Source organism: Alnus glutinosa, chromosome 2 (genome assembly GCF_958979055.1).
Source record: "Alnus glutinosa chromosome 2, dhAlnGlut1.1, whole genome shotgun sequence".
Taxonomy (NCBI): Eukaryota; Viridiplantae; Streptophyta; class Magnoliopsida; order Fagales; family Betulaceae; genus Alnus; species Alnus glutinosa.
Window position 1 is genome coordinate 19,558,273 of NC_084887.1, and position 13,966 is coordinate 19,572,238.

The following is a 13,966-nucleotide window of genomic DNA, read 5'->3' on the forward strand; positions in this document are numbered from 1 at the left end:
TGAAAGTCGATAGGCCTCGCCAAGTCACCAGTTCTGTGGGAACGTCATGAACGGTGGGAACATTAGGGTTGGCGAGGAGACCGGGAACGGTGGGAAGATCGTCGACGCTCGCTTCAAGAGGCCTCGCTGAGTCACCGATCCTGAGGTCAGTGGCCTCTCATCCCTTTTTTGTGATTTGTTTGAGTCTGATTGTTGTGATTTGTTTGTGATTTTCTTGTTTGAATCTGATTTTGTTTGAATCCGATATTGTTTGAATCTGATTTTCTTGTTTGGTTCCTGAGAAAATCTAGCTTTGGTTTGGTTTCTCATTTTTCTAGATCTAGTTATTAAACCCGCATATCCCCGCATAACCCGCACCCCCCGCCCCGCATCACCCCCACCCCGCACGGGTTCTCCCCATTTTGTGCGGTTTGCGGGTGCGGGACGGTGCCAAAAAAGAGACATCCCCGCCCCTCGCCTCATGCTCGGCCCTAGTTTTAACAAACAGAACAGAACCAAAAGCACCCACGAGAAAGGAAACAAAAGTGAAATTCAAACAGTAATAAAATCATCAGAAAATCAAATCACAGATTGAAAGTTCTCCACCGAAGCCGCAAGAACTCGTTAAAACAACTTCAGAAACAACGGCAAAAAGTGGCAAAAAAAATAAAAATAAATAAAATTGAAAATCATATCGAAATTTTTGAAATACAAACCAAATCTCGAGAAACCAGATTCATAATTCAAATAATTAGCGAAAAAATCAAAACGTTCCGAATGAGAGAGAGATTGAACCTTCAGAGCTGCCAGAGCATCATCACAAGGCCCAGAGGGTGGCGCTAATGCAAGAGATAGAGAGAGAGAGAGAGATGTAGAGTTCGAGAGAGAGAGAGGGAGAGAGACGAAAGTACGAGCAGCAAGTATTACAGCAATTAAGATTGATTTTAGTTATTAATAAAAAAAATTAATAAATCTTAATCACATACTAACACTTGTTTGTAAATTGTAAAAAAATTATAAAATAATTATACAGTCTAGCATTACTTTAATTATTTTTTTTATTATTGTACTTTTACTTTTAAGATATTTCTACATATTCCTTCCCTAACACAACTTTTAAGATTTTTTTTTTTTTTTTTTTTACTCTTTAGATATTTTAAACTAAACTAACTAGTAGATATGTTTTTATATATATATGAAAAATATATATAATACAAAGGCAACAAAGACGAAACTGTAATTGACAATTACAAGGAAGTCCTTCCCACTATCAACGAGATTACGAGAAGGTCTAATAGAGGAAAAGAAGAAGTGATAATGCTTCAAAAAAAAAAAAAAACAAAATATTGGAGATAGTGGTTCATTTGGCTAAATTATGAGCACGATAATTGTAATTCTTACGAACCTGTGGTAGGGTGGCTGCGCTAAATCTAAACCCATTGCAACTATTGTAGAAAATGAGTCTTTGATTGCTATATTCCTTGCTTGGTCATCACAAGGTCAAACTATAAGGACCAATTTAGCAATTTTCCCATGTTAATTTTAAAAAACATTCTAACACAAACCACATGTAGCATAAAAAAAAAAGATTAAGCCAAAAGAAAGCTATCATAAGCACATACTAGCAACCAGCTTAGCTTTATAAGGCTAAAAAAAATCAAGGGGGCAAACGAGATTAGAAAAAGATTAATAATCAAAGAGCCATTGATGCAGAGGATTTCCATTACTTATGTACATTAGAAGCAGCTCTGCATGCTGCTGAAAGGACTGTATTATCACATGAACAAAATTTCCAGAACCAACAAAACCATCAACCATGTTCAACGAAGTATACTTCAAATTTAGGTTTCAAAGGACACATTGGAGAAACACTACCACCATCATTCATTAAAATGAAACCACTGACTTAGGATGGGTTGAAGATTGCAACTGAGAAAGAGCTGTATCACTTTCCTCGTTCTCATCAAAAGCTATTGGTTTCCCATATATATCTTTCCTGAAAATCAAATAACGTCTATATAATCAAAATTCCTAAAAAGAAAATGAAAATGAAAATCAACAAGATTCTGGTCTTCTGAATCAAGAAAATTAGAAGGGCAAGGAGATGAAAGCTGGTGAGTGTTGAGATCTCAAGTCATCAACTAAACATAATCAAATTCAAATGTTCTGGAGCTTTCCTCTCATTTATTCGTACTCACACAAGTTTCTTCCTTTTATTTTACATTATTATGGAATTGTCAATGAATTTCTTGTTTGCCAGTTGTGAGTTTAACTTATGACTTACGACCACGTTGTTTGCATCTCCATTTAGCATGCAGCAACTACAATAACATTGCATCCATCAAAATCTTAAACGAGTATAGATTTCTTAAAACGTCAACTACCAACAACATGCATAAAATGGGTATCTTTAGCTGAACTCTTGACTTAGTTGTGATATTTAAATTTTTGAAATATAAGGCCAACAAGGTCAATCGTACACAATGTACACATGGAAATGGGAAACTTTGTAATGGCTTATCCTGAAAATAAAACATGATGCAGATGAATATGGGAATTGGAATGCTCCCCACAAAGTATATCACAATTTAGGTTCAAAAGCTACCAAACTGGGTTTGTTTTTTGCTTTTCAGCAAAAAAAATAAAAAGCATTAACAAACAATTTTAACCACACAATATTCAACAAACACTTCAAACTACATTCACCTTTATGTCACATCAAAACACTTTTTCAACTTCAAAATAAAAAGCACCACCAAAAAGAATTATCAAACGAACCATTATCTTTCGGGAAAGACCCTCATCTAGAGGGAAAAATGTGTATTTCACTCCTAAGTCGTACCCAATAAATTACCAGCAATATAGTTTGGAATCGCATTCACAGCAACTAATTAACAAAGAACATAGGCAGCATACCTTTGAGAGATGATGCTCTCTTCAGACAAAGCCTTTTCTAACCTCTCCTCAAATGGTGTAGCATGCCAGCTAACTTTCTGATCCTGTCAAAATGACCAGCATTCCCTTAGAATGATGCTTTTAATGTTAAAGGCTGCAAGCAGAAAATAAAGCAGCCATAAGAAATACCTCTTTGTATTTATTGGTAGAATTTGGGATTCCATTCCCATCCCACCACTTAGGCGAAATATGAGAAGGCTCATCATCATTCCAGTGAGCAGCAACAATCCCAATTATAGGCCTGTCCCCAGGAGTTCTACCAAAATGAGGTTTTCTGGTGAAATCAGAGTCAAAATTTTTACTGCTCGCATCCTGAGTAGACAGCTGTGGCTTCAGCCAATCAGACTGGCTTGCTTCCGCCTTCAACTCTTTCCCAAATGAAGTTTCATTTACCCCCCCTTCGGACCTAGGGTTTGCGGTTTCAAGCAACTCAAAAGATTCTCTCAAATCATCTGAAAATTGATGAGAGTTAGAATTTTCTTCCTTCAATACCTTCCACTGAGAGTCACCCTCAACTGGATTGATAACTGAATACACATACTGAGACCTGATTCGAGTCTTCCCATATGGTAAATTTTCTAAGTTTGTTGGGAAAACAGTTCCAGGTGTTTGCATCTCATCAGATAGCTTAAGTGGGGTTGGATAAGGTTCAGGCTTTGGCACACTCCGATTATCCGGTGATTCAGATTTCTTTGGATTATGATTAACATTTTGAGATGAACTTGTAGAGGAAGATACATCATAATCACATTCAAAGCGCACAGACTTGTTCCTGCACTGAACGGCTGTGGTTGAAACCCAAGGTGAAACTGATGTAGCAATGTTTCCTGTCTGATTAGCATTAACCCTGACGCTGGATATACTGCTGCAAGAAAGAGATGACATTGGACAAATGCCAGGAGTCTATTAATCTAGTTTAAGCGAATCTAAGTATTACCAAATAACTAGTGTCCGCTTTTGCTGCATACAAACAAACCCATACCAGAACCATAAAAAAAAAATGGCAACAAGGCTAAAGTTTTTGCTACTTGCTAGAAAACCCTTTCACAGGAAAACCAAGTTTCTCTGAAACCCTTTTAAAAACAACAAATAGCGAGAGCCACAATCGGTTTCTTAGCCTAATGAGGTAGCAGTGAATTTGGGTTTTAAAAATGGTAAAGTCCCTTCCTATGTCGGGTGTACTCATTGCAAAATTAATAGTATATCAATTGGTTTACAACCTATTCATTATGGTTTAAGGTACAACCTGCTAGGTGTCAGCTCTTGCAAAGCTGATTCCTTTCCCCGCTCTTCACAAAGTTTGAGAGGAGTAGGAGGCTGATCAGGTTGATTGTCTAACTGAATTTTCTTGATAGATGTGTTGGGAAGCCATGAATGGAATTTTGGAGGCTCTGAATCTCTGTCATAAGGAATTGGACTTTTCCACTTCTCGGATGCTTTCCGAATTTCAGCAGGTGTCTCCGCTAAGGTACCACAAGCTTTAAGAAACTTGGCCTGCATGAAAACTTTCATATAATCAAACATATAATTGTCAACAGTTAACAAGAATCAATAAAGAAGCTATCCATTTAAAAAGAGTGAGGATGGTTCTATATTGAATAATCAAACTTTCATTTGGGAAAAAGTTCTTGAAATGATCAGCAATTAATAGGATAACATGATATTTGGTGAGCTCAAATTTGTCTTTCTTTTAAACAAAATTAAAATTCCATACCTTTTCAAAAAGTGCATAAAATACAAATGTGATACGATATAGATACATGTATATAAGCATGTGGTAAAGCAAACCCAATGAGCAGAAACACAATGCTTTGCTTGCATTTGTAGCTTCAATTATTCTTATTGAAGTTTTACTTAAAACACCATGAAAAGGACATATGAACAAAACTGAACTGTACAAAAACGCTAGTCCTCGTAATCATAATGCCGCCTACCAAATCAAATTAAAGACAGAAACATAAATCATCCCTTTCATAAACTGTTCTTATAGAACTTCAAAAAGAAAATGTAATGTGAAAAACGACAAAACAAGCAACTTCCCCGTAATACCCAACATCAGTATACCTCATCCTTGAGCTCCTTGTGATTTTGTGGAGATCTGAAATTAAAATCTTCCCCATCATTGCACCGAGAATCTTCTTTCTCTATTAAAAGTTCAAAACAATTTGAAACCTTAATAATAAGTTCTGAGCTTCAGATTAAAAGATCAATGTACTTTAGACAAATTACATAAAAATAATTTAATATTCTACAGGTAAAATTATACCTTCAGCTAGAAAAAGAGATGACAAACGATTTTGAGGTATCACAACTTCCTGATCATTATACACAGAGCAGAAAGTGAGCTACAAATCTCATAATTCACTAGTCCTCTGTTTGATCACTGAGAAATTGTATTGTGCTTAATTCCGTTAATCTCTTCATTTCCAAGAAAATAGAACAACATAGACATATGAAAAAAAGAAATTTATTTGTTTTATTTTCCATGATTTTTCTCAGCAGCCAAACAGAAGATAAATCTGCTAAATTATTGAAAAACGAACCAAAAGAATAAATAAATAAAATTAAATAAACCAGAAGGTCAAGACTTCAATTCTTGCTTTTTCTTTTCCCCCAGTTTATCAGCAAAGAAACAGAAAATAGAGAAACACCAAAAGATTTTGAACACGCAAGAAAAGTATCAAAAATCAAAAGAATCCAAATCTAGAACTTCGGCTCGAAAAAAAAAATACAAAATAAAAAATCGAAACCTAATACATCTGAAAACACAAAAAGATTTTTTTAAAAAAAAAAAAGAAAAAGAACCAAGAAAAAGAAAAACATTCTCATTCCCTATCGCATCTTTCCTTTTCTTTATCTTTTTCTTGGGACCCGAACAGAGAGGGAATTGAAAGCTCACAGTGGGGCGGTTGGGGCGAGTAGCGGAGCGGGAGGAGAGGTGGGGCCGAGGGCGTTGGCGATCGTCTCTGACCCTGAAGCAAGCGAAGAAGCAACCCATGCCTCTGGAAACCGAAATCTCTACAAACCGCACAACCGATCTGCACACCAGCTGTATGTCACGCTTCAGCAACGAGCTTATCATGGATTTGTTAGGCTTCTCTCAGGCGCTTTGCCTTAGCTTCTCAGCTACTATTATTTCTTTTTTCTTTTTCTTTTTTTTCTTTTTTTTTTCTTTGGGTCTAAATAATTACTGGATTGGATTATGAGAGAGAGAGAGAGAGAGAGAGAGAGTTGATGGGTCGTTTTTGAAATTTGAACCAAGAAAGCGAGGGAAAGGTATAGCTCTGGAGATGAATGGATGGAAATTGGAATACTCGCTTGTATTTGTTGACGCGTGGAGAAGATGACGACGGATTTTGGGCAGCGTGATTTTCGTCTGTTTTATTTACGGGGGTTTAATTATTTGACAAAAAAATAACGCCTAATTAATTCTTTCTTTCTACCTTTTTTTCTGTTTTTCTTTTTAAGGTGGACTTTGTACCCATTGCACTGTTGCACTCTTTCAAGCAACCAGCAAATTCAATAAAGTTGGCAGCTCAGCTCATCTATCCAGTGATAAAAAAAAGTTTGGACACAGGACTTTTCCACCCTGCGAGGGGCCATAGATGCCCTTTCTAAGTTTTAACCCATGCTCATTGATTAGGCCTCTTCGACCCTAGGTCAAGCCAAGCATCACAGCAGCTTCAGATTTATTGAGGGCGGAAATTTGACCGATGAATTGCCGCCCGAAGGGATGCCAACCATCTAACCCTTAAAAGTCAGTGGCCTCCTAGGGTCCAATGAATTGATAATCCCCGACCGATCATCCAGGGGACGCACACTCTCGGATAGTTAGGGGAACATCCACCATCTTTTCTATTATTGCATAATATTGAACATTGGGCATATACATTAATGTTTTATATGTACATATATGTTTAAATATTTTCATATTATATACATATAAGGTTTCTAAGTAATATTGTATTTGACTATAATATGAGTAAATGAATTGTCACACGAAGATCATAGTCATAGGCTCTTGTAACTTATAAATAATTGTTCATAGTCGTAAATAGAACTATGAAATATATCTAGATTATAACTTGTCAACATCAACGATACTAATCATATTGTAGTAGGAGTTGAAATTCATAACACGAATCATATCCCAAAGAATACAATGGAATGGTTTTGGATGTGGATCATTAAATCAAGACTATGTGAATCCGGTTGGTATTCGAACCAAATCTGACAACTTGTAGAGGCGCCTAACGGAATTAAAACTCAAATGTTGTAATTAAGTCTACAAATAAAAGAGAGAATAGACAGAAATGATAAAACCTTCGAAGTAATGGCGGTTAAAAAATGTTTCTTAAAAGGAAATAGATCAACTATGAGAAAATTCTTCACCTACATCCATGCTTGAAGTCTATTCAAATTTAAGGTCTAAACGTTGATTATTTTGAGAAAATCACCATGATAGATATATCTGAAAGATACTATCAGACAAGAGTTTTTGCAAGGATCCATAGGCATGTAATATGTATGATGCAAAAGTATTTTGTTGGACTTATGCATGCATCTAAGTAATGGAATATTAGGTTTGATCTATAAGTTGAGTGTTAAATCAAAACTCTGTGTAGCCATGTGTACATGAGATATCACGCAAAATGGTAATACCTAGTATTGATAAGATCCTAATCATTGATGGTGATATAGAGATATTATCAGTGGTCAAAATCTAAACATTGTTTGAATGGATTGTTAACAAGTTGTCATAGTGGTTTGCCTAAAAAGTAAATGTGGTTACTTTCGTAAGTGAAACAGTAAGTTAGAGAGGTATAGCAACAAACGAGTTGTTAACTCCATACTAGGTCAAAACTATTTTGCGACTCAAGGAGACATAAGTGCTATCTTTTTTTTAAAAAAAAAAAAAGAAAGAAGAAGAACGAAAGAAAGAAAGATGTCTCTTAGAGAGAATCCCTTAGGAAGATAATAAAGTGGCATGGTTCTAATTATACGAAGTTCTGTTAAATCTTTTTCACAACTACTTGCTTTTGTGAGACAAAGGGTTTTTCACTTTGTGAATGTGGATTGCAGATAAGTATCCAATTGGAATTAAGAACAATTGGGAGATTGTTGGGACTAGTGTGCAAAACTTCAATTGATTGGATGATGCTTTTCTATAATTGTATAATATTTAACATTGGACATATACATGAATGTTTTACATGCATATATATATTTGAATACTTTCATATTATATGCACGTAAAGTCCCTAAATTACATTGTATTTGACTCTGGTGTGAGTAAATGAATTGTCACACAGAAGATCATAGCCATAAGCCCTTGTAACTTTATAAATGATTATTTGTAGTTGTAAATGGAACTGAGAAATTCATTTAGACTATAACGTGTCAACCTCAACAATCTGTCTTAATTAGGAGAAGCAAGTAGGGCTTCAGGTTGATATGTTAGTGTAAGGGCAAGGTAGTGTCATGCACCAAACGAACTACATGAGTCATCATTCTTTTAACACTATCACAAAAAGTGATGTACATGCACGACGGCTTATAACAATTACCCTTAATCTTGAGAAGATCGTGAACTTAGATATAAAGTGTATGTCACTTTGATGTATTTATATGTGAGATCTTTCCATGGTCAACATCTCTGTGCATTAGGTGATCACATGTAGCATTGTGGAAACATCCTCTTCAAAAATGAATCTAAACCCTCTGTTAGGAACAAAGTAATAAGGAATATTTATCTTGATATAGATTTAATGGGAATCATTATTCTAAAGCTCGGACCTGAGTGTTTCAGTGGGATTTACTGAAACTTATATGTACAAGGTGAGAAAGAATCTCACAGGGTACAAAAGTATAATAATGTAATTAAATCAGGTTAAGTAGTGAACAAAGTAACAATGTACGAATTTTCGTTCAAGTACGGGATGATTTCATGGAGGGGTAGTATATAATAAATAAGTACATCACATGGATTAATTGATTAATCGAAAATACATATTATAGTGTAGTCACATTTGTTTAGATCCCTCTTTAAACTTATGTAAATTGACTATATGTTTTGGTCCTTAATTATGGATTTATTTATTTAGGTTTTTTTTTTTTTTAATAAAACATGGGCCAAGGAATTTAATTCTTATGTGACTTATTATTTGGAGTCAATTGGGCATAGGAATTTAATTCATAAAGTTTTAGGCAATTAAAGAGCTTTGGGGTCATGGATTTAATTGCTAAAGACTTAAGTAGAGTTAAAAGAGCATTGAGCCAATGAGATAAAACCCAAGCTCAAACCTTAGGCTTATTAGATAAGGGCTAGGGTAAAGCTACCGCCAACTATTCTACTAGGAGTTGTTATCCTAGTTCTAAAAGGATCCAAAATTGCATTTTTCTTATCTAAGTAAACCTTAATCTATAAATAGAAGACCATAGTGAAGCATAGAGATATAGTTTTAAGAACTTAAGCTTGCAGATGTTTAAAGACTCAAGCTTCATAACAATTTTATGAAAGGCAAAATTGGGTGTAAGAGACTTGTAAGAAATATTCAATAGAGAATATTAGTTTTTCTCAAGTTTTTGCTTCTAACTATTCTCTAAAATTAAGAATAGTTTTGTGAGTCCACTCTCAAGTTTATTGAGTGGATTATTGTAAGTATATTCCTTACTGAGGATGATACTATGTTTTAGGTTTTAATATTTAAATGTTTTGCAAGTATTTTACATATTGAGGAAATGAACATATTTCAAATGTTTTTTAAACATGATATTGATGTTTTAATTCAAGCAGATAATATGTCGTGATGATACGTGTTTTACGCCTTATTGTTTATGCTTTATGAGTTTTATGGTATGTTTGCAAATAGTGTTGAAAGAATATGGTGTTAAACGATGCATGAACACAAAAGAAAGTTCACAAAGATTTTATGACACGAAGAATGATGCATAAACATGAAATGAAACAAATAATGAATACTATCATGGCAAGGTTGACAGTTCCTCAATTGTGATAGAGGTTACTCTCATGATTGTACGAGTAAGTACCTCATAAGTATGTTACGAATTAAACGAAAACCTATTGGACAAAGGTTTCTCAGGTATGTTACACTTAATAAGGAAAATGTTATGAAACAAAAACCTACTAGGCAAAGGTTGCGCATGTATGTTACGCATGAAAATGAAACGTTATGAAATTCCATTGGGCAAAGGTTGTCCAGGCATGTCACGCAAATGAACGAACAACTCTAGGCAAATGTTCCCAGCATATGATACGCATGATGATGATGGTGTTGTATGTTACATTTTAATATGGATTTAATATTAGATGTATCATTATCTATATGCAGCTGAATGAGACAATGCATATGTATATTGTTACAGCTGGATTGCATATGATGTTTTGATGATGTTCTTGCTTAGATACACCCCTATGTATGTGTTCTCCGAAGGTTGTAGAATACATGTATATGCGTATAGCTGAGTCATGATGTTGATATTTCTTGTCTAGACACGCCTATATGTATGCGTTCTGTGATGTCCTGAATATTATTTGTCATTTTAATAATAAAACTTAATGGGAAAAACAACTAAATTAATTAGACGATTAGAAAATACAATGGGACGCACAAAGAATGTTATATAGTCCAAAGAAATAAATTATACAAGAGAATGTATGGGAATGGAATAAATGTGAAAAAAATGGATTAAATTAGTGAAATTAATGTGGCGCGTCCAGATGGCTCAAAGGGCTGGTCCGAATGGTACTTTATCAACACGAGGCAGACGCCTCATGGCTTAATGCGTCCGGACGGCTTGCAACGAATGGCACACGTCTACTTAAACGGCGCACGTTCGGACGATGATTCGTGCTCGTCCAGACGGTCTACTTAAATGGCGCGTGTCCGGACGGTTTGTGATGCCCGTTCGGATGGGGTTCGAATTATAGAGGGCAGAGCGCCATTTTCTTCTCGGCAGCTCCGTTTTCCTCTCAAAATTCTCTCGGTTTTTCCACCTAAAACCGGGATATCTTGAAATCCAGCCATCCAATCTTAGATCCAACTTCGATAACATAATCCTTGAAGCCCGATCTACATTTTGACCAAACGTTTTGAGATAAATCGTTAAACTCGCATTTTTGGAGATTTTTAATAAATCTTGTAGAAATGAGTTTAACTCGGCGTTTTCTCTGGGTTTGGTGTGGTTTGGAGTTGCTAGGAGCTTCCCGAGCATTTGGTCTTTGCTTGGTGAATTTTTGGTAAGTTTTGCATAGACATTAGTTTTGGGTATTTTTTTAAATGCTATTTTATTGTGATTAACCCTAAGTAATGCTTATGGGTCAGCAATATTGGGTTTAATAAAGTGATTAGAAATTTTAGATAAATGTTTAGGAATTTTAGAGTTTTTTGGGTAAATTAGCAATGTGGCTTTTGAGCGATTCAAAATGCTACCTAGTGTGATTATTAGTTAGAATGCTAATTAATACAATATATTGTATTTTTAGCGGCACTTTACGGTTGAGTTTAGAATCGTTTGGATATTGGGAGTACAAGAAATCTGAGGTGAGTATTCTATTCACTGAGAATATATATATTTTTTATATGTAATAGATTGATAAAAATGTATATATATATTGTTTATGAAACCGAACCGACCATATGATGAATTATATGCTTTCAGATAATTTGATTAGTTTCGATTATGTTTAAACTATATCAATGATGTTTAAGAAATGATACATGAGTGAAAAATGTTGAATTGATTTAAAGTTTTTGAATGTGTACTGTGGTTGGGATTTAAATTATGCAAAATTGTTTGAGAACATGTCATGTTGAAACTGTTTATGTTTTATGAAGAAACTATGTTTTGAATGATTTCAAAGTAGTTGATAAAATGTTGGATTTGTTTAGTTTTAAGAGAACGTGATTTAGCAACTGCATGATTTTATAGCATGATACAGTAGTGAAATATATACTGGTCAAGCACAGAGCATAGAGCATGTAGTATAGAGCATACATACCCCAGCAGTATCAGTATTAACAGTATCAGCAGCATATCAGTATCAGCAACATATCAGTATTAGCATTATCAGTAGCCCCAGTTTCATGCATATCATGTATAGCATTGTTTTATGAGTGATGTTTTTATGTTATGAGTAACTTTTACTGGATGTGTTGGTATGCATAAGTGTCTTAAATGGAAAGCGCTTATGTATATTTCTATCGAATAGTCGCATGAGTTAAGAATCATTGAACTTGAATGTACATGGATACATGACTGCCCAGGTGCGAGTAATGGCATGTCTATGAGTAAGAAGGTTGATTGTTATTGTTCTTCAGGAAAGATATGTTAGCATAATTGAGTTTAACTCTAGTGTTCACATGATCTATTGACGTTCAAGGCACCAAGCTGAAATACGATTAGAGATGGTGTTGCGAGTGTTTTGTTGAAGGATGTTATCCTAGTATGGAAGAGTAAGATGCCATGTTTTATTGCTTAAGACTTATGTGTAGACGTGATATCTGTGATGGAGTGATCGTGTGTACATATGTCTGAGCCACCGTTGAAATGTATTATTATAGAGAGGTCTATATATAGAAACTTTCAAGCGGTAGATTGGAACTTCTACATATGTTCACAGCTATATAATATGTTTTAAATGTTTTCTGGATAGTCGGTGATTACTGTATTAGCTATTTGTAAATTGTGGCTGATATAGTGCTCGCACGACTAAAAATAAAATAAATGTTGGTTCTTTGTGAAAACTCAGTTAGTTTTATATCACTGAGGTCTTAGTATGTTTTATACTGAGGCGGTGAACTCATTCTTTCACCTATGCGGATGTGGATACCACCACAACCGTGTAGATGATATTTCTGTGATTGCAGGTACTCCTGAGACGGATGATGTTCTAGTAGCATACTATTTGGGTTACTACGATTGAAGCTCGTAGCAACAGTCATAGTGGGATAGGACTATGGTGTCCTTATTTTGAGTACTTTTGTATATGGTTTGTGACGTGTGTGTCACTCATTATTTTGTATAGGCCATTCTTTTGTAATAGTTATGTGTAGTTAAACCTTAAACAGAAAAACTCGTGTTATGGCTCACTTTGTATATATAACTGGTTTATTTATAGTTTTGCTTTTCCGCTATGTTTGATAGTATCATGATTTATTCCGCTGTAGATGTAACTCTATATATCAGGTGCATGTTATGGGGCATGTGCCGAGCGACATGTAGTTGTTTCCCTGCGATGACTCGTTTTTCGATTTGTATAAAATATATATAAAAAAAAAAAAAAAAAAAAATCGGGTCGTCATACGTTCTCTGAAGGTTGCAGAATGCATGTGTATGAATGTAGTTGGATTATATATTGTACACATGGTATGCATAAGATGGGTTTGTATGTGTATATGCTCAAGTGGGAGATTAGGTCGTATATATACCTTTACAACTGAATAATATGTTTTAAATGTTTCCATAGATGCAGTGCTTACTTCAACAGTTATGCTATAGTTTAAAATTAAAGCTAAACTAAGTAGCTGTTATTGTAAACACTTGTAGAAAGTGAAATATACATAAAAGAGAATTGAAATATAAGAGAGAGAAAGAGTAGAGTATTGACTTCACCGCTATCCTCACATCAATGGTTAATCATATTTAATTAGAGAAATTCATTATATACATGTTATAAATAAACAAGAAATTATCTTATTAAAGTATAAGTATAATCCATCTACGGTTGGCACGGATCGTTCACCTAACTACTAAGATGTGGTACAACCCGTCTTTCCTAGGTATGGATTAGCTACGTTTTTAATAGGATACATACAATCAATGAAATAGTATAACCCATCTTCGGTTGATACGAATCGTCTATCTAAATTACATTAAACTAGGGTGTAATACGATTTGTCTTCCCTAGACATGACCTATCTAATCCTCTTGATCATATGTCAATTAAACCTATTATATAATCATCATTCTCATAATTACAGAAAATAAGAATGATTTGAGTTCAATAAAA

General features: G+C 34.7%; 1 protein-coding gene and 1 long non-coding RNA gene across 3 annotated transcripts; one reads left to right on the forward strand and one right to left on the reverse strand.

The window, feature by feature from the left end:
- Positions 1–1,640: 1,640 nt before the first annotated feature.
- Positions 1,641–6,266, reverse strand: LOC133861987 (protein JASON). 2 transcript variants are annotated; one of them, XM_062297819.1, is made up of 7 exons: positions 5,834–6,266; positions 5,201–5,249; positions 4,999–5,078; positions 4,181–4,428; positions 3,064–3,796; positions 2,896–2,978; positions 1,641–1,975 (listed from the first exon to the last, which is right to left on the reverse strand). In XM_062297819.1, exons 1-7 carry the CDS (start codon positions 6,014–6,016, stop codon positions 1,867–1,869), a joined length of 1,485 nt encoding a protein of 494 aa, XP_062153803.1. In that variant the 5' UTR covers positions 6,017–6,266; the 3' UTR covers positions 1,641–1,866. The 2 variants fall into 2 exon arrangements, with proteins under 2 accessions (XP_062153803.1, XP_062153802.1); XM_062297818.1 differs by having other exon boundaries at positions 3,064–3,799; positions 5,834–6,263.
- Positions 6,267–10,623: 4,357 nt separating this feature from the next.
- Positions 10,624–13,059, forward strand: LOC133859380 (uncharacterized). The gene is made up of 3 exons (XR_009898738.1): positions 10,624–11,194; positions 11,441–11,498; positions 12,804–13,059. It is a non-coding gene; the product is annotated as an uncharacterized LOC133859380 (long non-coding RNA).
- The last annotated feature ends 907 nt before the right edge of the window (positions 13,060–13,966 follow it).

Coding starts and splice junctions, on each gene's coding strand:
- LOC133861987 (XM_062297818.1), bottom strand. CDS start 6,016: ATGATAAGCTCGTTGCTGAAGCGTGACATACAGCTGGTGTGCAGATCG. Junction 5,079..5,200: donor ATCTCTTTTTCTAGCTGAAG/GTATAATTTTAC, acceptor AACTTTTAATAG/AGAAAGAAGATTCTCGGTGC. Junction 1,976..2,895: donor GAGAGCATCATCTCTCAAAG/GTATGCTGCCTA, acceptor TTTGATTTTCAG/GAAAGATATATATGGGAAAC.